Source organism: Periophthalmus magnuspinnatus, chromosome 15 (genome assembly GCF_009829125.3).
Source record: "Periophthalmus magnuspinnatus isolate fPerMag1 chromosome 15, fPerMag1.2.pri, whole genome shotgun sequence".
Classification (NCBI taxonomy): domain Eukaryota; kingdom Metazoa; phylum Chordata; class Actinopteri; order Gobiiformes; family Gobiidae; genus Periophthalmus; species Periophthalmus magnuspinnatus.
This window is the reverse complement of record NC_047140.1, coordinates 32,056,659-32,080,325: the sequence shown is the minus strand read 5'-3', so window position 1 is coordinate 32,080,325 and position 23,667 is coordinate 32,056,659. Positions and strand designations below refer to the sequence as shown.

General features: G+C 45.3%; 1 protein-coding gene across 3 annotated transcripts; it reads left to right on the top strand.

The window, feature by feature from the left end:
* The first annotated feature begins 1,263 nt into the window (after positions 1-1,263).
* On the top strand, positions 1,264-23,667 carry LOC117382259 (1-phosphatidylinositol 4,5-bisphosphate phosphodiesterase beta-1-like). Of its 3 annotated transcripts, none has more exons than XM_033979354.2 (32): positions 1,264-1,430; positions 2,450-2,527; positions 2,883-2,951; positions 3,494-3,634; positions 4,661-4,740; positions 4,955-5,008; positions 5,188-5,263; positions 5,335-5,435; positions 5,643-5,806; positions 6,406-6,552; positions 8,822-8,979; positions 9,338-9,420; positions 11,179-11,263; positions 11,857-12,019; positions 12,256-12,311; positions 13,999-14,095; positions 14,469-14,553; positions 14,783-14,907; positions 15,878-16,032; positions 16,303-16,470; positions 16,528-16,627; positions 19,030-19,134; positions 19,328-19,440; positions 19,900-20,053; positions 20,121-20,174; positions 20,263-20,434; positions 20,580-20,706; positions 20,775-20,851; positions 21,426-21,515; positions 21,901-21,958; positions 22,685-22,771; positions 23,517-23,667. In XM_033979354.2, exons 1-32 carry the CDS (start codon positions 1,332-1,334, stop codon positions 23,661-23,663), a joined length of 3,468 nt encoding a protein of 1,155 aa, XP_033835245.1. In that variant the 5' UTR covers positions 1,264-1,331; the 3' UTR covers positions 23,664-23,667. The 3 variants fall into 3 exon arrangements, with proteins under 3 accessions (XP_033835245.1, XP_055083054.1, XP_055083055.1); XM_055227079.1 differs by having other exon boundaries at positions 1,270-1,430; positions 19,903-20,053; XM_055227080.1 differs by lacking the exons at positions 8,822-8,979; positions 9,338-9,420; positions 12,256-12,311 and having other exon boundaries at positions 1,270-1,430.

Genomic DNA, 23,667 nt, shown 5'->3' with positions numbered 1-23,667 from the left:
CGTACACGCGCGCACGCTCCAGCCTGTACAAAGGACTCACGGGGCACCGGCTTTCACATTTCCTTAGAGCAAGAACTGACAGTGGATTAAACATTTTACTGGCTCTTTAGTCATTATGAGAAAATATTCAGTTAAAACGAGAAGGTTTTCTCCTTAAAACACAACCTTTACCGGTTCCAACGACTTCAGTTTCACGTTTTAATGCGAACATATTAAACTCAAATCCAGTGCACTGGACTTGGACCAGTCACTTCATGACGTGCGCCCTGGTCCTGCGCCCTGGTCCTGCGCCCTGGTCCTGCGCTCTGGTCCTCAGGCGCAGTGGCTCGTCTAAACACAGTCCTGGAGCTTGTTGCAGTGGGCTGTGTGCACGGGTCAGAGGGGGAGCGCCACGGGCCTGTCCTGTCATTAAACATACACAAAATGATGAGCGCGTGGCTCTGCGCACTGTTGAAGATCACAGATCACACACATCACGATATAAAGTGGATAAAGGATCTGAGTTTAATATTTTCACGTTAAAACATCAAACTGAGTAGTTATAACCTGGAATGATTTAGTTTTAACGAGAAAATGTCCTTGTTTTAACTTAATATTTTCTGGTAAAGCTGTAAAATGTTTAATCCACATTTGTCAGTTGTACGTTGACGCACACACATAATGATCTTAACTGTGTTTTAGTAAAATGCGTGGCCCTTTAAAGTTATTTTCGGCTAAATTAACGCGCCTTTAATCCCTGCTGTGGGATGATGCTCCGGGTGCAGACCCTGCGCCCCCCGGATCACACGAGCTCAACACAATAAAAGTTACATAAAAAGAATAAAAGGCTTTTCATTTTTGAAAAGGGAGTGGATTTGTTTAGGTAATTTATACAATATAAACAGAAACCTACAATAAATATTATAATGAACATGAAGAATGATAAATATGTCCTGATTAATACTAAAGGCAAAGCAGGACAGAGGGCAGCGTCTGTCCAGCCGTCGTCATGGTAACCTGAGTGTCCACGGGCCTGGGTGACCTCATGTGCCCGCGCGCCGCTCTCTTTCCTCTCTGTATATCCACGTTTTCTGTGGGAAGCCGCGATCTGCGCATGTCCCCGATGATGAGTCAATCCGAGTCCTGTCACAAACCAAAGCATCTGTTGAGTAGCCTCCTCTCCGCGCGCAACAGCAGAGGCGCGCAGGGCGGGCGCGCAGGGGCGTGAGGCGCGATGAGGAGCAGGACACAGAGTGAGGAGCAGGACACAGAGTGAGGAGCAGGAGACACACTGAGGAGCAGGACACACACTGAGGAGCAGCTGTGAGGAGTTGGACGTTGTGATTGACGCCATGGCGAGCGCTCAGCCTGGGGTCCACGCGCTCAAACTGCAGCCCCCCTCTGTGTCTCACACCCTGAGCACCGGCAGCAACTTCATCAGATGGGACGAGGTAAAGTCATTGTGTTTGTGCCTCTGTGGACTGTCCCGTGAAGTCTCATTTAAAGAGCCCGTGTCACACGCTTTTATTCTGTCTGTTCTAATGTTTCCTCGTCACAAACAGACCTGGAGTTGTGTTTTGTTTCATTCTCACATGTTTAACACACAAACCTGCAGATTTAGGCTGAGTTCTTCTCTCAAACTGAAAACACTCTGTTCCACCTTGTGATGTCATCATGTGGTGATACAGGAAGTGCTCCACTGTGTTTTTAAACTTCACCTTCACTAGAATCATCTGGATCATTTCAGTCCTGGAGTTGTCATTTATCTCGACTGAACTAAAGGTAAAAGGAGGAGTTAATATGAAAACTACCACTTGATGACATCACAAGGTGGAACAGAGCATTTTGAGCTTTGGAGATGAAACAGACTAATAATAAAGTGAAACTCAAACATGTGTGAATGAAACAAAACACAACTCCAGGTCTGTTTTTGAGGATTAAATTAAACATGGATTAAAGAGTCAGTTTGTGTGATACAGGAGTTGGTGAAAATCGGCTCCACTCATTTGAAGATTTGTCGTAACATCATGACTTTAGTTACACAATAATAAATACTGCATTAAAATGTGTTTTGTAAAGTGTACTGTACTGTGTTCTCAATACTTAGAATACTTTTATGAGTTGCATTTATATTTTATGTTTGTTTCACTGTTTGTTCTGCATTTCACTGATCAGAAGGAAACATCTCACTTGCCTCATTGCAAGAGCTGAGTTTGAGATTTTTCTCACTGATTCTGTGCAGTTTGAGCCTAAATTGTGTGATCAAATACGGCCATGTACTCCTTTTATTTTAGTAAAGTAACTGTACTCTGATACCACCTAATGAAACATAACTGTACCAGATTACAGTTACTCTAAATGAGTATTCTGAACACATACTCTCAGTCCATGTACTCAGTGACATGAGTTCCTGATGAGTGTAAACCTGCCTGTGCTGTGTTTCTAACTTAAAGCATGTGTGTGTCTGTAGGACGTGTCCACAGTGACTCCGGTGACGCTCCGGGTCGATCCACATGGATTCTACCTCCACTGGACCGACCAGAACAAGGTGCAGCTGCTGTGACACACAGGCCTGTGCTCCAGACCAGTGATTCTAACTGATACTTTGCACCTGATCTCACCAGCATTACCTGGGGTGTGAGGCTAACTGTAGGCACTGCTCTGTCTGGAGCTCTGTTACACAAGTTAGACTTTAATCTGAGCTTTATTTTAACACAATCTGACAATAAAAAAACAGACTTATCTGAACTCAACAGATGAGCTGATCTGTGCTGTTTAACACGTCCCTCTCAAATAACATTACAGTCACAAGCTAGCATTAGCATTAGCATTAGCCAACAGCTTTTTGTATGAAAATAACTCTGTCTGTTTGTTTGTTTGTTTGTTTTTCTGTGTATCTCCAGGACACTGAGCTCTTGGACCTGACTCTGGTCAAAGATGTCCGAACAGGGCGGAGCACCAAGACCGCCAAGGTACAGCGCCTCCTACTGTCCTCTTGTCCTGTTGTGTCCCTTTATCTCTCGGCTCTTTTATGGGATCTATCTTCTTTTAGATCCGTTCATTTCAAAGAGCCGTTCAAAAGACTGACTCTTTTATTATTTATTTATATGACAGAAAGTGAGAACTCATTTATCTACAAACTAATCTCAGAGAAAAGACCAAAGGCTCAGATGTGTTTAAAATGGGAAACTGAGAGTGGGAGAGAGTTTAGGCTTTGAAATGAAGCTGAGTTTAAATAAAATGTTTCACTACGATAATAAAAAATGTAAAAAATAACAGTTCTTATGATGCTAAATATGTTTTTCTGTGTGTTCTCTCTCGTGTCGTCTGCTCTGCTTCTGAGCTGATGTTGTGTTGGTTCAGAGTTACTCAGGATAAAAATGCATAAAATTTAAGATTTGGGTCTTTTCAAAACTGAGATCCGGTTCCAGTCGTTCACATTAAGGAATCGTTCACCAGAGCCGGCTCATCACATCACTAGTGTTGAGTCACTTTGATGTTTGTCTGGTCTTAGGAGGCTAAGCTGCGTGAGCTGCTGGACGCGGGGAACCTGGTGGGACGCTTAGAAAACCGAATGCTCACAGTGGTCACTGCCTCAGATCTCGTCAACGTCAGTCAACTCATCTTCATCGCTTCACAGGAGGAAGAGGCAAAGGTCAGAGGGCTTCACTGACCTATGGGTATATTTACCCCACACACATGTTCAAAGCACAGGGAACACTAAAAACCAGACTGAGGTTAGCGTCTGTTATCACCACAGAGCAGAATTTACTGCTCAATTTACAGACAGAATCTGAAAAACAGGGCAGAATGTGCAAAAAGAAGCAGAAGATTCAGATCAGGTTGTTTAGTGAGCGCTGCCTGATTTATCCAGAATACAAGAGCCAAGACAGGTGTAAACTGTCTGCGGAGGCGGGACAGTTCTGCTGACGGGGCTTTAAAAGTGCTCTTAAAAGTACAAGTCGACACTTTATAATCCACTAAGTTAAAAAAGTTCAAACAGCCTAAAAGCAGCAGTGTCACGTCTAAAAGTTTAGCCTCAAACACCTCCAGAGCAGAGTAGAGCATCAGATGATTCTCCTTTAGGAATCTTTGGATTTGGCTCTGGACGAGGCAGGACGACACGAGGATGTGTGTCTATGAGGTTATATCTACAATGAGTACGGTGATGATTAAAAACATGATGAAAATGCACCTGTCTTAGTAAATGTACCCCTATGTGGGGTAAATCTGCCTCTGTGTGGGGTAAATCTGCCTCTATGTGGGGTAAATCTGCCTCTATGTGGGGTAAAGTGCCTCTGTGTGGGGTAAATCTGCCTCTGTGTGGGGTAAATCTGCCTCTGTGTGGGGTAAATCTGCCTCTATGTGGGGTAAAGTGCCTCTGTGTGGGGTAAATCTGCCTCTGTGTGGGGTAAATCTGCCTCTGTATGGGGTAAACTGCCTCTATGTGGGGTAAATCTGCCTCTGTGTGGGGTAAAGTGCCTCTGTGTGGGGTAAATCTGCCTCTGTGTGGGGTAAATCTGCCTCTGTGTGGGGTAAATCTGCCTCTGTGTGGGGTAAACTGCCTCTATGTAAGGTAAATCTGCCTCTGTGTGGGGTAAATCTGCTTCTGTGTGGGGTAAATCTGCCTCTGTGGGGTAAATCTGCCTCTATGTGGGGTAAATCTGCCTCTGTTCTTCAGGTGTGGAGTGAGGAGCTCTTTGCTTTGTGCTCAAACCTGCTCAGCCTCAACTTGAACCGAGACCGGAGTTTACTGAAGGCGTGAGTGACGTTTTTTTAAACATAAAATCAAACATAATACAAGTGTGACTTTACCACACTCACCCTCACCTGTGACCTGTGACCTATGACCTGTGACAATATGAAAAACAGCCTTTCTCTATAGAACTAAACATTTGTGTTATTTCTGTGGTGGTTTGTGTGTGTCTTGTGTCTGGTGATGATGTGGTTCACTGTTGTACTTTGCTCATTTCAGGTATGTGAGACTGACTCTGCTGCCGACTGCAGAACAGAGAATACCAGTGAAAAAGTTTGTATCTGACTCTTTTAAGACTGAAGCAGCTGTCGCTCTAAATATGTTTAAATATGTTTAAATATGTTTAATGTTTAAATATGTTTAAATATGTTTAAATATGTTTTAATATGTTTTCTCTGAAATGTTTCCGTCTTAAAATCATAATCCCGTCACTCAGCTCTGTTCTGTTGCAGCATTGTCCGTCTGTTTTCATCTGATCGTAAGAGAGTGGAGAGCGCCCTGGAGAGCTGCGGCCTGCCGTGTGCCCGGGTAAGTGTGCGCCCGGGTAAGTTTGTGCAGAGACGTTGGAGCCATAACAAACATTGGTTCTTGTCTCTCAGGGCGAGAGCATCAGGCTGGACGACTTCACTCTGGACGTTTACCGCAGTTTCCTCGAAAGTTTATGTCCCCGACCAGAACTTGGGCAAATCTTCAAACTGCAGTGAGTTTGGATCAAAGAAACTTGATTCAAACAATAAGATGATCTCATGTCGTGAAGTGCTGTGTAAATCAGAGCGTTTCTGTGTTTATGTAATGGACTGGACGAGCAGAGCTGGTCAGAGCTGGTCAGAGCTGGTCAGTCCTGGTCAGAGGTGGTCAGTCCTGGTCAGTCCTGGTCAGAGCTGGTCATAATGCCTTGTTCTTGCAGAGGGGGCGCTGACAGCACACTCACACTGGACCAGATGACAGACTTCATTAACAGCACACAGAGAGACCCGCGGCTGAACGAGATTCTGTACCCGCCTCTTCGCCCGCCTCAAACCCGCTCTCTGCTGCAGCGCCACCAGCACCAACCCCACCTGCTGCAACAAGGTACAGACACACGGCCCTGATTCACCTGAGACACATAAAACTATAATCTGTTTGAAAAATCAGTCCACACATTTGGAACATGGCATCTGGATTGAGACACATCAGGCCTGTGTGCAGCTGCTCTGGCTCCTGTTTCATTTTGGCTCATTTCAAAATGTTCTTGACTGTGTTTGAATGTGTCGTCTGTCCAGTCTGTGCTCTGTGGGTCCAGTCTTTATGGTTCCTCTTGATTTGAGGGAGTTGCTGCAGCCCTGTACTCCACCCAGAGCCCCGAGGTCAGAGGTCAGAGGTCAGAGGTCAGCTCCTGCTGCTGTGCTCAAAGCCAGGCTCAAGACCAGAGGTGACAGAGCCTTTTCTGTGGCAGCACGCAGACTATGTAACAGCGCCCTCTGTCTGTCAGATCCTTAACACAGTTTAAGACTAGACTAAACAGCTCTTCTCCCTGGTATTTAACACAGCACATACAGGTGTTTTACTGCTCTGTTCCTCTGTCTCATGTTTCCTGTAGATCTGTGTTGTGTTGTCTTTTGTGTGAAGCTCTGACGTTTTTTTAAATGTGCTGTTTAAATAAACTGACCTCTGTCTCTGGTGCTGTCCAGGCCTCGTGTCTCTGCAGACCTTCTGCTCTTACCTCTCCAGCGACGACAACGGAGTCATCCCTCCAGAGAAACTGGACCAGTCTGAGGACATGAGCTTCCCCCTGTCGCACTACTTCATAAACTCCTCCCACAACACGTACCTGACAGGTGTGGCTCCCGTCGCCTGTGGCTCCCGTCGCCTGTGGCTCCCGTCGCCTGTGGCTCCTGTCGCCTGCATGTTCCCTGTGTTCTGTGTTATTCATGTTATTGGCAGTGTCTGAAGTCACTGAGTACATTTTTTTAATAGATTCATTTTTTTTTTCAGACCAAGGTTTAGTTTGTTTTGTCATGTTGTTGTGGCTCATGTTGTTGTGGCTCATGTTGTTGTGGCTCATGTTGTTGTGGCTCATGTTGTTGTGGCTCATGTTGTTGTGGCTCATGTTGTTGTGGCTCACGTTGTTGTGGCTCATGTTGTTGTGGCTCATGTTGTTGTGGCTCACATTGTGGCTCACGTTGTTGTGGCTCATGTTGTTGTGGCTCACGTTGTTGTGGCTCACGTTGTTGTGGCTCACGTTGTTGTGGCTCATGTTGTTGTGGCTCATGTTGTTGTGGCTCACGTTGTGGCTCACGTTGTTGTGGTTCATGTTGTTGTGGCTCACGTTGTTGTGGCTCACGTTGTTGTGGCTCACGTTGTTGTGGCTCACGTTGTTGTGGCTCATGTTGTTGTGGCTCATGTTGTTGTGGCTCACGTTGTGGCTCACGTTGTTGTGGCTCACGTTGTTGTGGCTCATGTTGGTTGTGACTCATGTTGTTGTGGCTCATGTTGTTGTGGCTCATGTTGGTTGTGACTCATGTTGTTGTGGCTCATGTTGTTGTGGCTCATGTTGGTCGAGGCTCATGTTGTTGTGACTCATGTTGTTGTGGCTCATGTTGTTGTGGCTCACGTTGTTGTGGCTCACGTTGTTGTGGCTCACGTTGTTGTGGCTCACGTTGTTGTGGCTCACGTTGTTGTGGCTCACGTTGTTGTGGCTCATGTTGTTGTGGCTCATGTTGTTGTGGCTCATGTTGTTGTGGCTCATGTTGTTGTGGCTCATGTTGTTGTGGCTCATGTTGTTGTGGCTCACGTTGTGGCTCACGTTGTTGTGGCTCACGTTGTTGTGGCTCACGTTGTTGTGGCTCACGTTGTTGTGGCTCATGTTGTTGTGGCTCATGTTGTTGTGGCTCACGTTGTGGCTCACGTTGTTGTGGTTCACGTTGTTGTGGCTCACGTTGTTGTGGCTCACATTGTTGTGGCTCACGTTGTTGTGGCTCACGTTGTTGTGGCTCATGTTGTTGTGGCTCATGTTGTTGTGGCTCACGTTGTGGCTCACGTTGTTGTGGCTCACGTTGTTGTGGCTCACGTTGTTGTGGCTCATGTTGGTTGTGACTCATGTTGTTGTGGCTCATGTTGTTGTGGCTCATGTTGGTTGTGACTCATGTTGTTGTGGCTCATGTTGTTGTGGCTCATGTTGGTCGAGGCTCATGTTGTTGTGACTCATGTTGTTGTGGCTCATGTTGTTGTGGCTCATGTTGTTGTGGCTCACGTTGTTGTGGCTCACGTTGTTGTGGCTCACGTTGTTGTGGCTCACGTTGTTGTGGCTCACGTTGTTGTGGCTCACGTTGTTGTGGCTCATGTTGGTTGTGACTCATGTTGTTGTGGCTCATGTTGTTGTGGCTCATGTTGGTCGAGGCTCATGTTGTTGTGACTCATGTTGTTGTGGCTCTTGTTGTGGCTCATGTTGTTGTGACTCATGTTGTTGTGGCTCTTGTTGTGGCTCATGTTGTTGTGACTCATGTTGTTGTGGCTCTTGTTGTGGCTCATGTTGTTGTGGCTCATGTTGTTGTGGCTCACGTTGTTGTGGTTCATGTTGTTGTGGCTCACGTTGTTGTGGCTCACGTTGTTGTGGCTCACGTTGTTGTGGCTCACGTTGTTGTGGCTCACGTTGTTGTGGCTCATGTTGTTGTGGCTCACGTTGTTGTGGCTCACGTTGTTGTGGCTCACGTTGTTGTGGCTCACGTTGTTGTGGCTCATGTTGGTTGTGACTCATGTTGTTGTGGCTCATGTTGTTGTGGCTCATGTTGGTCGAGGCTCATGTTGTTGTGACTCATGTTGTTGTGGCTCTTGTTGTGGCTCATGTTGTTGTGACTCATGTTGTTGTGGCTCTTGTTGTGGCTCATGTTGTTGTGACTCACATTGTTGTGGCTCTTGTTGTGGCTCACGTTCACAGCGGGTCAGTTGGCGGGCAGCTCGTCGGTGGAGATGTACCGTCAGGTGCTGTTGGTTGTGGCTCATGTTGTGGCTCACGTTGTCTTGCTCACGTTGTTGTGGCTCACGTTGTTGTGGCTCACGTTGTCTTACTCACATTGTTGTGGCTCTTGTTGTGGCTCACGTTCACAGCGGGTCAGTTGGCGGGCAGCTCGTCGGTGGAGATGTACCGTCAGGTGCTGTTGGCCGGGTGCCGCTGTGTGGAGCTGGACGTGTGGAAAGGCCGAACAGCCGAGGAGGAGCCGGTCATCACACACGGCTTCACCATGACCTCAGAAATCTCCTTCAAGGTAAGAGTTTATGTGAAAAAGGTAGATATTAACTTGAAAACTACCACTTGATGACATCACAAGGTGGAACAGAGCATTTTGAGCTTTGGAGATGTGACAGACTGATAATAAAGTGTGAATGAAACAAAACACAAGTCCAGGTCTGTTTTTAAGGATTATAAAATGGAGTAAAGCTACAGGGGTCATGGTTGTGTGATATTGGAGCTTTAAGGCTAAACTCAGGCTCCATCATGATAATAATCAAACACGAGGTTTTGTTTCTATTTGAACTGGACCGTGCAGAGTCTGTGGTCAGGGTTTTGCTGTGTGGGCACTGAGTCCAGACTGTTCATTCTGTTCCTTCTGTTGTTCTGTTCAGGAGGTGATCGAAGCCATCGCAGAGTGTGCCTTCAAGACGTCGCCTTTCCCCGTCATTCTGTCGTTTGAAAACCACGTCGACTCGTGAGGAGCAGCTCCATGTTTATATTTGTCACACATTTCTGTTTGAATGAGTTGTTTAGTTCTTCTGCACATGAGCTGTTTTAAAAATAACACAGTGAACATGGAAATGCATGAAAGAATCAGTGTACAGAGTTTTCTACTTCAGTGTGGAGCAGGGATGAGGCAGTCGACAGTAATGTGGTTTATCATGAGGAAAAGGTCCATAGTAATTGTTTGTGAGACATTTTATATAATCATGAGAATCGCAGACAAAGATAATGGCGTTTACATTATCACTTCTCCTGATGATCTCGTCTAGATCACCTCTGTTTTCAAGTACAGCACTATAACAATTTAAACATGGAACCTGTTCATAACATTAAAATTATAATTATTCACAAACTGTTCAACCTAATTATTGGGATATTATTGTGACATTCCATGTCCCCAGAGCTAGTCTCCATGTCCGGAGATCCGGTCGTCGAGGTCCCCGCCTTCGACCTCCGCCTTCTGCACCCGCCCCTCATGGCTCCTCCGGCAGGTGGTGGGTCCACGGGAGGACGGCCCCACGTCGTTCCTTCGGGCTGGGTCCGGCCGGGCCCCGTGGGGAAAGGCCCGACCATCAGGCGCTCGCCACCGAGGACCCACCCCAGGCCTGGCTCCAGGGTGGGGCCCTGGTAACGCCAGTCTGGACGACGTAAACGGCCTTGTTGTTTTTCTCTTCATGATGGGCTTCTGACCCGCTCTTAGTCAGACCCGTCTCCCAGGACCTGTTTGCCATGGGTGACCCTACCAGGGGCATGAAGCCCCCGACAACATAGCTCCCAGGATCATTCGGGCACTCAAACCCCTCCACCACGTTAAGGTGGCGGTTCGGTGAGGGGTCACTCGGTCACACGGGAGGAGCTCGGAGTAGAGCCGCTGCTCCTACACGTCGAGAGGAGCAGCTGAGGCTCGGGCATCTGCTCAGGATGCCTCCTGGACACCTCCCTAGGGAGGTGTTCTGGGCATGTCCCACCAGGAGGAGGCCCCGGGGAAGACCCAGGACACGCTGGAGGGACTATGTCTCTCTGGCCTGGGAACGCCTTGGGGTCCCACCGGAGGAGCTGGAGGACGTGTCCGGGGTGAGGGAAGTCTGGGAGTCCCTGCTTAGACTGATGCCCCCCGACCCGGCCCCAGAAAAGAGGAAGAAAATGGATGGATGGATATTATTGTTAATCGCTACATCATTATGTCGTAAAGTCCAGGTAATCAAAGATACGACTCTGGGTAAAAGTTTTACAGAGTTTATTACAAAAAAGGAAATGTGAATGTTGGTTGATGGAGCAGGCAGTAGAGAGCTGGGTTGAAGGCTGACATCTTCGAACCGGTCGTAGGAAACTGGGTCTGAGGCGGAGGTGTTTGTGCCGGTTGTGGAGAGCTGGGTCAGAGGCGGAGGTGCAGGGGATCACGGAGGATACACAGAGAAATGAAGTGGAGGATGACATGACGATCTGGCCACTGGTGTAGCAGTCCTCAGCCCCTTTGCACTCTAGAGGTGGAGGCTTAAGGTGGAGGCTTGAGTGCAGATCTGCTGCAGGTGTGTAGTGGGCGGTGCCAGAGTCTCCGCCCACCTCCAGGCAAGGACACAGAAAGGAGGGGGGAAAAGACAGCACAGAACACACAAAAAAACAAAATCCTGACAAGTTTTTTTGTCCTTGATGATCATGACACTAGATTTCACTCTCGTCCTGTGTCTAATATGGACCTGTCTCTGATTTGCTTGTTCTGCTTCTTCAGGCTCAAACAACAGGCCAAGATGGCGGAATACTGCCGCTCCATCTTTGGAGAAGCTCTGCTCATCGACCCACTGGACAAATATCCAGTGAGTCATTATTATTATTATTATGAGCTTTATTAATATTAGCATTATTAGTTGTAGTAGTAGTATTATTAGCATTAGCATTATTGAACAAAGTTTACGAGTCACATCTATAGAGCAGAGGATTAGACAGACACAGCTCTGTTGCTCCTCCAGGTCGACTCAAAATGCTTCACTTTAAGGATGAGCCGATATGGATTTTTTGAGCCAATATCGATACAATTTTTTTTTTTTCCTGTTATGACCGATATTTGCTGATACCAATATTTTTGGTTTAAAAATCCGCAGCGAGGCCCACACACGTGTGTCTTAAGTTAAAGTCACAATCACAGTTTGTGTCACATAAAGATGTATAACTCTCTTCTATTTCTTTTTTGAGTCATTAATCTGTTCAAAAATGCCACACAGAGACTGGGTCAATGCAAAAAAATATCTGTATCGATTAGCAGTATCAAGCTTCGATATTGACCAATACTGATACTGATGTGGGAAGATTTAGACTAAGGTTAGGGTCAGGGGATTATGGGTAAGGTTAGGATCAGTCAATGTAATGCAGGAAACTCAACGTACGTGTGTGTGTGTTTGTGTTTGAGCAGCTCCAGCCCGGCGTCCCTCTTCCCAGCCCCCAAGAGCTCATGGGAAAAATACTCATCAAGAACAAAAAGTCCCATAAACCCTCCTCCGCTGGCGACACCAAGAAGTCGACGGAGCAGGCAGCCAATCAGAACGAACCGCTGTCACTTAGCAACAACGCTGGAGGTGAGACTCGTTAAAGTGTTTGTTTGTTTGTTTATCTCCCGCTTTCCAAATATCAAGAATATTACACAACTTCACCGAGGTCCCTCCCAGAGCCTGACCGATCGTGGACAGGGTCATTTTTCACGTGCGGTCAGTTACTGTCCACTTAGGTTTACACGTGATTCTAAAAGCACCAGATCCTGAAGAACACACCAGGTCTTCAGACACAGCGTGAATCCTGCTCTTTTATTCTACAGAGATCGAGGCTGAGAGCGAGGAAGACGAGGAGGATGAAGATGACGAGGGTAAAAAGGTCAGTGGTGACAGTGAGCTGCTCAGTGTGTGCGTCGTTCTGCTGCTAGTGCTACAGTCTCTAGAGTTAACAGGAAGGGATGCACCGATCTGATACTGGTGTAGACAAAAGACAAAGGGTTACAACAACAGCTTAATGTTTGAGCTTTTATTTACACAAAAAAACAGCCACAGAACACATTTTGTCTTATTTTATTTTTTGTTTTAAGTAAATAAATGCTGTTTTCAGTCTCTGATATCAGTTGATATTGGTTATTGGAAGATTGGTGCAGCCCTGTTCACTGTCCCAGAGGTCATTTCAGTTTCGTCCTTGTGCCTTGTATTTGGAGTATTAATCTGGACCCTGGCTCTTGTGTGTTCCGTACTTGTGCGTCCACAGTTGTACATGTGTTGACTCCATGGCAAGGCAAATTTATTTGTATCGCACAATTCCTACGCAAGGGTAATTCAAAGTGCTTTACAGAATAAAAAAGACATTAATCACAAAACAACAAATCAATACATAATCACAAATAATCATCATAAATTCAACATTAAGTGAAAAGTGTAGAATAAAAACCTTCAAGTAGAGGCCTGTCCATGTGTTGAGTCCAGTGTCCCATCTGTTGTCTGTATGTGCTGACTATGTGTTGACTCCACTAGTCCATGTGTTCACTCTGTGTGTTGACTCCATGTGTTGACTCCATGTGTTGACTCTTTGTGTTGACTCTTTGTGTTGACTCCATGTTTTGACTGCATGTGTTGACTCTTTGTGTTGACTCTTTGTGTTGACTCCATGTGTTGACTCTTTGTTTTGACTCCATGTTTTGACTCTTTGTGTTGACTCTGTGTTGACTCCATGTGTTGACTCTTTGTTTTGACTGCATGTGTTGACTCTTTGTGTTGACTCCATGTGTTGACTCTTTGTGTTGACTCCATGTTTTGACTACATGTGTTGACTCCATGTGTTGACTCTTTGTGTTGACTCTTTGTGTTGACTCCATGTGTTGACTCCATGTGTTGACTCTTTGTTTTGACTCCATGTTTTGACTCATGTTGACTCCATGTGTTGACTCTTTGTGTTGACTCTTTGTTTTGACTCCATGTGTTGACTCTTTGTGTTGACTCCATGTGTTGACTCCATGTTTTGACTCCATGTTTTGACTCCATGTTTTGACTCCGTGTGTTGACTCTGTGTGTTGACTCTGTGTTGACTCTTTGTGTTGACTCTGTTGACTCTGTGTTGACTCCGTGTGTTGACTCCATGTGTTCACTTTTTGTGTTGACTCCATGTATTGACTATGTGTTGACTCCATGTGTTGACTTTGTGTTGACTCTGTGTTGACTCCGTGTTTTGACTCTTTGTGTTGACTCCATGTGTTGACTCCATGTGTTGACTCTTTGTATTGACTCAGTGTGTTGACTCAGTGTGTTGACTCCGTGTGTTGACTCTTTGTGTTGACTCCATGTTTTGACTCCATGTGTTGACTCCATGTGTTGACTCCATGTGTTGACTCCATGTGTTGACTCTTTGTGTTGACTCTTTGTGTTGACTTTGTTTTGACTCCATGTGTTGACTCCATGTGTTGACTCCTTGTGTTGACTCCTTGTGTTGACTCCTTGTGTTGACTCTGTGTGTTGACTCCATGTGTTGACTCCATGTGTTGACTCCATGTGTTGACTCTTTGTGTTGACTCTGTGTTGTGCAGGGCTCAGCGGAGCGAGAGGCCGTAGCTGCAGAGGAGATGTCCACTCTGGTCACCTACATACAACCCACCAAATTCAACTCATTTGAAGCTTCCAGAAGTAAGAAAGTGTTGAACTGAGGACCTCACAGATGAAATCACAGTGTGTGGGTGAAGTGAAACACAACTCTACTCTCAGAGATCATTACCACATTCAAATTTAACTCACAAGCTTTGCCGAGCTTGTTGTACTTGGGCAGCTGTCCAAAGGTCAGCGGTGCAACTCCAGCTCACACAGATGAATGCTGTTGTTGTGTCCTTGGGCGAGACACTTAACCCCCCTCGCCCTCAGTGTGCAGTGGTGTATGAATTTGTGAGTGGATGTGTGAGTGGTGTATGAATTTGTGAGTGGATGTGTGAGTGGCTCCTTGATGTAAAGCACTTTGAGCCTCGAAGTTGGAAAAGCGTTGTATAAAAATGTGCCTGTTTTGCAGAGGCGGACCGCTCCTACCACATGTCGTCTTTTGTGGAGACCAAAGCTCTGGAGCATCTCACCAAATCACCTGTGGAGTTTGTCGAGTATCCAACAATCCCACATTTACACACATTTACACACATTTATACACATTTACACACATTTATACACATTTATACACATTTATACACTTTTATACAGTTACACACTTTTATACAGTTACACACATTTATACAGTTACACACTTTTATACAGTTACACACTTTTATACAGTTACACACTTTTATACACACAGTTACACATGTGCAAACTTCATCCTAAACCACATTTCAGATACAACAAATCCCAGCTGAGTCGTATCTACCCCAAAGGGACCAGAGTGGACTCGTCCAACTTCATGCCTCAGCTGTTCTGGAACGCCGGGTGTCAGCTGGTGGCGCTCAACTATCAGACCATAGGTAAGGGTTTATTCACTATCAGACCAGAGGTAAGGGCTTATTCACTATCAGACCATAGGTAAGGGCTGATTCACTATCAGACCAGAGGTAAGGGCTTATTCACTATCAGACCATAGGTAAGGGTTTATTCACTATCAGACCATAGGTAAGGGCTGATTCACTATCAGACCAGAGGTAAGGAAAGAACTAAAGAAAACGAGAAAGAAAGAAAGAAACCGAGAAAGAAGTTTCTTTCGTTCTTTCTCGGTTTCTTTCTTTCCTTCTTTCTTGTTGTCTTTCTCGTTTTCTTTCTTTCTTGAAAGAAAGAAAATGAGAAAGAACAAAAGAAAAAAACGAGAAAGAAACAAAACAAGAAAAAGAAAAGAAAATGAGAAAGAAAGAAAGAATTTCTCTAGGAAAGAAAGAGAAAGAAAGAATGTAAAAGAAAGATAGAAAAAAACAAGAAGGAAAGAATGAAAATGAGAAAGAAAAGAAAATGAGAAAGAAAGAAAACTGGTTGTTTCACGCTGTTTCCACGGCTACAAACTGAAGTCTCACGTGTGAATGTGAAAAGTTCACTGTCTGTAAATGTCTCAGACATGAGGTGTTTTAAATGAACCGAGTCTCCACATTCTGCTCAGAACAGTTGAGTGTTTGTTTACCCGTTGCTATGGTGATATCATGGTGATGTCATGGTGATGTCATGATATGAGAAAGTGACTTAACCTTTGCACGAGAGTCAGACACTGGAACTGTCACTGAGCCTGGAATAAAACTGAATGAATGAGCTCCATCATAAGTAAATGTCCAGCCAAATGTAAAAACAGATTCATGTTATGAATGTTATGTTCTAAAAATGTCACTCATTGCCCCAACTCAGCCCCAGCTCCTGTTTGAGGTCCTGTTTGAGGTCCTGTTGTGTTACTCTGACGGCTCCTGTTTGAGGTCCTGGTTTGAGGTCCTGTTTTGAGGTTCTGTCGTGTGTTTTCAGATCTCTCGATGCAGCTGAATCTCTTCATGTTTGAATATAACGGCCGCAGCGGTTACAGACTGAAGCCGGAGTTCATGAGGAGGCCCGATAAACACTTTGACCCCTTCACAGAGAACACGGTGGACGGCATCGTGGCCAACACTCTGTCTGTGAAGGTGAGGCTCGAGGTCCTGGGGCGGGTGAGGCTCGAGGTCCTGGGGCGGGTGAGGCTCGAGGTCCTGGGGCGGGTGAGGCTCGAGGTCCTGGGGCGGGTGAGGCTCGAGGTCCTGGGGCGGGTGAGGCTCGAGGTCCTGTGTAGTGACGTGTTCTGTTTCTTTTCTTTGGACTATTCTGTATTTGAACATGGAACAGTCTGGTCTGTCGTTGGACTCTTCCTGTAAAAATAAAGATAAAATGAAAACTGAAATGTGATTTGGGAAGTGCAGGTGATCTCGGGCCAGTTCTTGAGCGAGAGGCGAGTGGGCGTGTACGTGGAGGTGGACATGTTTGGACTGCCGGCCGACACGAGGAGGAAAGCGCTCCGCACCAAAACCTCCGCCAACAACAACGCCATTAACCCAGTGTGGGACGAGGAGCCCATCGTCTTTAAGAAGGTGAGAACTCAGGCGTTTGTTTGTGGAGCGAGTCTGACCGCGCTGTGTCTCTGCCAGGTTATACTGCCCTCTCTGGCCACGCTCAGAGTCGCTGTTTTTGAAGAAGGAGGGAAGTTCATCGGGCACAGGATCATCCCGGTGTCGGCAATAAGACCAGGTACGGCTTAAAATACAGTAATAATGTGAGATTCTTCAACTGGATTTTCAACAGGAGTGTCTAAGGTTTACAAACACAATACTCTGCCGTTAAGAGTCATTATTTAACCTGCCTAAAGTGGGAGTGTAGTTTAAGGGTGTCATGATTATCACTATATCAAGTTATCACTCCGTTTATGATAGATGGAACTATATGTTTTGTGATCAGTATGTATCATGTCACTTTTTCTTTGCACTACTATGATATTTTTGTGTATTTTTTATCCATATAATCAGATTTAAGCCGTAAACAGTTGAATTAATAACATAATAATAATGCATTTTATTCATAAGTGTCTTTCAAAACACCCAAGGACTGAACAAGATAAAAATCAGATAAAAACAAACAAATACAATAAAACATGACTAAAACTGATTGATAAAAGATGTGTGACTGTTACAAGAGACAGGACAGACTGAACAGGTGAGTTTTGAGTCTGGATTTGAAGAGTGAAGAGAGTCTAAGTTGCGGAGATCAGGAGGGAGAGAGTTCCAGAGCTGGGGGGGGCAGAGCGGCTCAAAGCTCTGGTCCTCATGGTCACACGTCAGGCAGAGGGGACAGTGAGCTGGAGAGAGGAGGAGGAGAAGAGGAGAGGCAGGAGGAGCAGTGTGGAGGAGGTCAGATATGTGTGAAGGAGCGAGGTTGTGTATTGAAGGTTGTAGTTAGTATTTTGAAGCTAATTCTCTGTTTTATGGGGAGCCAGTGCAGTTGTTGTAGGACGGGGCTGATGTGGTGGACAGTGGGGGTCCGTGTTATGACCCGGGCTGCAGAGTCTGAAGGAGCTGCAGTTTCTGGACGGATTTATTGGGGAGACCAAAGAGAAGAGAGTTACAGTAATCAATGCGGGAAGTTACAAGACTGTGGACTAGAACGGCAGCGGTGTGAGGAGAGAGGGAGGGGCCAAGACGACAGATATTGCGTAAGTGGAAATCTGCAGACCGGGCGACATTATTGATGTGTGAGTGAAAGTGTCCTGTCGAGGAGGACACCCAGACTCTTGACCTGAGGGGATGGATGGACAGTTGAGTTGTTGAAGCTGTTAGATTTGGACAGAGTGGATGAGGAGCCGACGAGGAGGACTTCTGTCTTGTCTGACTCAGTACAGATGCAAAATAACGACTAAAGTGTTTTTTCTGCTGTTTGTCTTTCAGCTCATGTTTTTAACAATATTGTAGATTTCAAATAGTTTTTGTGGCTTAAATCTGCTCTTGGGTTTTTGTGTCAGTTTCAATATTATCATTTATTGTCTGTATTTACTTAGCGATATATCAAATTTCAGAATGTGTTATCATGACAGGTTTAGGTGCAAACGTCTTAAAATGCTCCTCTGTGGACTCAGCTCTTCTGGGCTGAGCTTTAATTTTTAAGGTTTAATATGGATTTTTCATTAAAGGAGAAAAAAAACAGAAACAACAAAACCCCAAACATTATTCTGCAAGTCCCATATTATGCATTATTTACTTTTTATTTTTGGAAATTTTATCATTGATGTTTCATGGTTACATAAAATACATTTGAGCATGTCACAGTTGGGAGTAGAGGCATTTTTCTGACAGTTTAAACACTGATTTAACAAAACAAATGTGGCATTTATTTTTCAATTCAATTTATTTTTGTAACGCCCAAAATCACAACAGTTGTCTACTCATTTTTATTTGTCTACTCATAAAATCAAAGAAGTTTTGTCCCTTGTTTACTTTATTGTTTCCAGGTAACACACGTCTAGTATCATCTGTCCAGCCAGGAAATAAAATTATAACCTTCACCAACCTATAAATTAGAAAAGTTTAGGTAATCTTTTTTTTTTTGTAAAATCATAAATATAATCATTTTTTCTGTTTTAGAGAACTGAGTCTGTCACATGTACTTTAATTCATCTGGTCTGACAAATTAAATTTAAAACAACTTTAACTGACCAAAGTGCTTCACATAAAAGTCGACACAAAACAAACAGAACAGGAGCCAGAGCAGCAGCTTCATGTGTCACTTAGTTTGTGTCTCATTTGAACACAGACAAACTGTTACTAAGTGTTTAATAATCCAGACGCCACTTCACAAATGTGTCAATAGATTTTTTTTATCCAGAATTATATCTGTGTGCTTCTCATACTAGAATAATGTGAATTCTGGATCATAAGCCTCAGAGGCCCAGCTTTAGAGAGGAACTGAAGATGATTTGTTTAATTCTCTGGGCACAAGACAAAGGGATTTTCATTTCAACTTTATCTAACATTTAATACACTGGCACATCATACATAAATCAGCTTCAGTTTTACCTCTAAAACCACAATCGGCCTCTGCGTCTTTAGGAATATTTGGCTCATTTTAAACTTCCACGTCTGAGTCTGCTTCTCTGTCTTTAGGCTATCGCTACATCGGCCTGAGGAATGAAAAGAACCAGCCCCTCACTCTGCCCGCTGTGTTTGTTTACATGGAGGTCAAAGATTATGTACCTGACACATTTGCAGGTAACAAAAGAAGCTTTATTATGGTACAAAAACAAGTAGGCCTGTATTTGACCACACCTCAAATTCACAAATGACTCACCCAGAGACAGAGAACATGAACTTCTCATAAACAGATTATATGTAATGTTCATGTCCCACAGCAGACCAGGGTCAGCTCTAAACATCTCTAATATCCAGTGTTTGTTTGGTTCAGATGTGATCGAGGCCTTATCCAACCCGATCCGCTACGTGAACCTCCTGGAGCAGAGGTCCAAGCAGCTGGCAGCTCTGACGCTGGAGGACCCCGAGGACGACGTGGAGTCGCAGGTCTGGGTTTGTTATCGACTGTGAGTGTGAGTAATGTGGTGCCTCAAATGAAATCAGTCCTGAGTCCTGACACCAGGGTTGCCAACGACAAAACCTGCTCAAGAGCGTCTGAAAAAAAGCCCAAAACCTGCCCCCTCACACAGCCCCGCCCCCTCCTCACACAGGAATGTCCCCTCCTCACACAGCCCCGCCCCCTCCTCACACAGGAACGCCCCCTCTCCTCTGTCTTGCACAAATAGAAGTTCCACAGATGCGCTGATGCTTTGGTTATAAAGATTTGTCACCAAAATTCTGGACTATCATTAGATTTACACAAAAATCAATACATTTTACATGGAAAATAACTTAAAAAGCCGCACATATCCCTGAAAAAAAACACGTACCTGGTAACACTGCTTGACATGGCGTCCCAGTATGTGTCAGAATGAACATTAGACTGATCGTCCTGTGACTCTGCAGCAGACGGAGACAGACAGCTGTGTGGAGAGAAACACTGACACTAAAACATCAGCTGTGGAGAACGGCCTGAGTGTGACTCCTGCACCAACAGGACACACTCCAGTGACCACCACCCCCAAAGCGTCAGCAGCCAATCAGACGACAGCGACCGCAGGTAACGCCCACAAACCGTCGCTGTGGTCTCCTGTGATTGGACTGAGCTCATGTTCGATCTGCTTTAGATACCGCCAAAGCCCCCTCCAAGTCTGAGGACCTTGTCCTTAGTGTTTTAATGGGTGAGGAGTTCTTCCTTGTTTGTGGCTTTATCAAATATCATAAACACAGCAGTGTGTGAGTCACTAAAACATGTTTTGTCCCCTGTAGACGTCCCGGGGTGCTCCATCGAGAGTCTCCAGCAGTCCAAGCTGTACCTGAAGGAGCAAAAGAGGCAGAGTAAGGAGCTAAAGGAGCTTCTACGGAAACACCAGAGGAAAACAAGCCAGCTCTGTCTCGACTTAAAAAGCAAATACAAGAAAATGTCCCGTCGTCAGAGCAGGTTATGTCAAAAGAACGACTTTATTCTGTCTCCTGTTATTTAAGACATGACATGTGCATTATTTAACTGTATCACTCTACAGCAGTAACATCTGGAACATGTGTAGACTGGTTTTCTGGTTTGAGTTTGATCTATTGCCCAACAGAGCTCAAGAAACTGAGAGGGAAGAGCGCCTCCTGCAGGCCAAAGAGGAGCAGCAGCAGCAGCTTCTCTCCCTGAGACAGGAGCAGTACTGCAGTCAGAAGTGTCTCAGGCGAGAGCACATCGGAGCGGTACGACTCCTCTCAGTGTTTCCCAGAGCTCCAGAAAATGCCCTGAGTCGATGTTTGTTGTTGTGCAGCTGACGGAGCGGCTGAGCAGACTGGCCCAGGACAACCACAGTGTCCACATGAAGAAACTCACTGACATCCAGGACAAGTAAGACGTCAGATTACACTCCAGCGAGACTCAACAAAACATGTCTATTGAGACTTTGCAGTGACGTCACGCTGGGGGTGTTTCACATGTATGTTTATGGTGGAATGTTCATCAGTTACCATGGAGACACAATACACATATTAGCAAACACTGATAAAAAAATATTTAAGATTGTCCAAAAACTCAAGAGAAAATATAAAATGGATTTAAAGAGCACATTTTCAGGAGCCTAATGCTAGCTAGCTTTAGTAAAGTAAAGCCCAGATTAAAGTCTAATAACACCTCAGACAGCGCAGTGCCTACAGTTAGCATCACACCCCCAGAGAATGTTGATGACATCAGCTGCAAAGTATCAATACGGTGTCAGACTCAGATCTCCACAGATGTGACGCGTGTGAGACCAAATGCAGGACTCACCGCTGCTAAAGCCACACTGTGAATGTGAAATGTGATTGGTGCTTTTCAGAGGATGTGATGATGTCACTGATGATGTCGTATTGTCAGATGGGGTCAGAGGCCGTTTGCCCTGTTGTTTACACTGTGTATGTGATGATGGTTGTTCTTGTATCTTCAGGGAGAAGAAGGAGCTGAAGCGACTGATGGATCGAAGGAGAACTGAGAAGATCAACCAGGCCAAGACCAAAGAGAAGCAGCTCGCACAAGAGTGTGACTCCGCCCCTTTTATTATTATAGTGTAGGATTAGCATTAGCCAACAGTTTTTCAGTGAGTCGCTCTCACCTTTTTGTGTAAAATCAAACTCCTAAACAGGACCATGAGCTCGGACTGACCACAGGCTCCTGAACATGTCTCTTTTGTTGGCTTTTTTGAGTTTTCAGACGATCTTAAATCTTTTTTGTCAGTGTTTGCTAATGTGTGCATTGTGTCACCATGGTAACTGATGAACATTTTACTATAGACATACATGTAAAACACCCCCAGTGTGATGTTATTGCCAAGTATCAATATGACCATGTTTGCTCCACCTTTACACACATCAGAGTTTATCTTGTCAGAGGTGGGGTCATATCAGCTCTGTGTGTGTCACCAGGGAGAAGATCGAGATCAACAAGAGCTACGTAAATGAGGTGGTGCAGAACATCAAACGGGTGAGTCTGAGAAAGTGGCCGGTGTAGTGATGGTGTAGTGTAGTGACTGTGTAGTGATGGTGTAGTGATTGTATAGTGACGGTTTAGTGTAGTGATGGTGTAGTGACAGTGTGGTGGTGTAGCAATGGTGCAATGATGGTGTAGTGACGGTGCAGCGATGGTGTAGTGATGGTTTAATGTAGTGATGTAGTGACAGTGTGGTGATGGTGTATTAACGGTTTAGTGTAATGATGGTGTAGTGACAGTGTAGTAATGGTGTAGTGATGGTTTAGTGATGGTGTCGTTACGACTTAGTGACGTTTTAGTGATGGTGCAGTGACGGTGTAGTGATGGTGCGGTGACAGTGTGGTGATGGTGTAGTGACGGTGCAGTGACGGTGCAGTGATGGTGCAGTGATGGTGTAGTGACGGTGCAGTGATGGTGCAGTGACGGTGCAGTGACGGTGCAGTGACGGTGCAGTGACGGTGCAGTGACGGCGTAGTGACGGCGTAGTGACGGCGCAGTGACGGTGCAGTGACGGTGCAGTGACGGTGCAGTGACGGTGCAGTGACGGTGCAGTGACGGCGTAGTGACGGCGTAGTGACGGTGCAGTGACGGTGCAGTGACGGTGCAGTGACGGTGCAGTGACGGCGTAGTGACGGCGTAGTGACGGTGCAGTGATGGTGTAGTGACGGTGTAGTGATGGTGCAGTGATGGTGTAGTGACGGTGTAGTCTGTGTGTTATAGTTGGAGGAGGCTCAGGCCAAGCGTGTGGAGCAGCTCCAGGAGCAGCACAGAGATCTGCTGCAGCACATCCAGGACCAGAAGTCCACGGTGAGTCCTCCACCCAGTCCTCCACCCAGAACAAACTGAAACAAGCGCAGAGAGTCTGTGTCTGAAGAGTCATTCTGAGGAACCGTAATCTGGCACAGTTACTTTCATTTGGTGGTATCAGAGTACAGTTACTTTACTAAAATCAAATGAAGACATGGAAGTACTTTATAATGTAATTTGGCTTAAAATAGTGTGTGATTATTGGTCTAATGTATTTTCACTTCTGTTCAATTCAAGTTAATTTTTATATCACATTTAAAACAATTTGAGTTGAAACAAAGAGCTTCACATAAAAGTCAACACAAAACAAATATACAGAAAATACAACACACAGGAAAAGAACAAGAAAATACAGACATATCCTGTTTCAGTCGTATTAAATACCAGGGAGAAGAGGCAATTCTAGGGCTGAATTTATCCAAATGATCCTAGTGAAGGTGTGTGGAGTTTAAAAACACAGTGGAGCACTTCCTGTATCACCACATGATGACATCACAAGGTGCAACAGAGTGTTTTCAGTTTGAGAGAAGAACTCAGCCTAAATCTGCAGGTTTGTCTTAAACATGTGAGAATGAAACAAAACACAACTCCAGGTCTGTGTGTGACGAGGAAACAACATTAGAGCAGAGACCAGAGAGTAGAGTCATATGGGCCCTTTAAATAAGGTAATATGGGCCCTTTAAAGTGTTAAACTCTTCTCTAAAACATTTAAAAATATCCACTCATGTTGTGATTGTGCCTGTAGCTGCAGGAGGCAGTGGAGGCTGAGTTTCGGGAGAAGTTTCGTTGTTTGCCGGGAGAGATTCACGTCTTCCTGCAGAGGTCAGAGGTCAGAGGTCACAGTGAGTCCAGAGCATCGACCCCTCATGAGGTTCTGACAGAGGAGGACTGAGAGT

Excerpts from the sequence above, each read along its gene's own strand:
- LOC117382259 (XM_033979354.2), top strand. The coding sequence starts at position 1,332 with ATGGCGAGCGCTCAGCCTGGGGTCCACGCGCTCAAACTGCAGCCCCCC. Across the intron at positions 14,096-14,468 it reads CTCATTTGAAGCTTCCAGAA|AGGCGGACCGCTCCTACCAC; the intron begins GTAAGAAAGTGT and ends CCTGTTTTGCAG. Across the intron at positions 20,707-20,774 it reads GGCGAGAGCACATCGGAGCG|CTGACGGAGCGGCTGAGCAG; the intron begins GTACGACTCCTC and ends GTTGTTGTGCAG.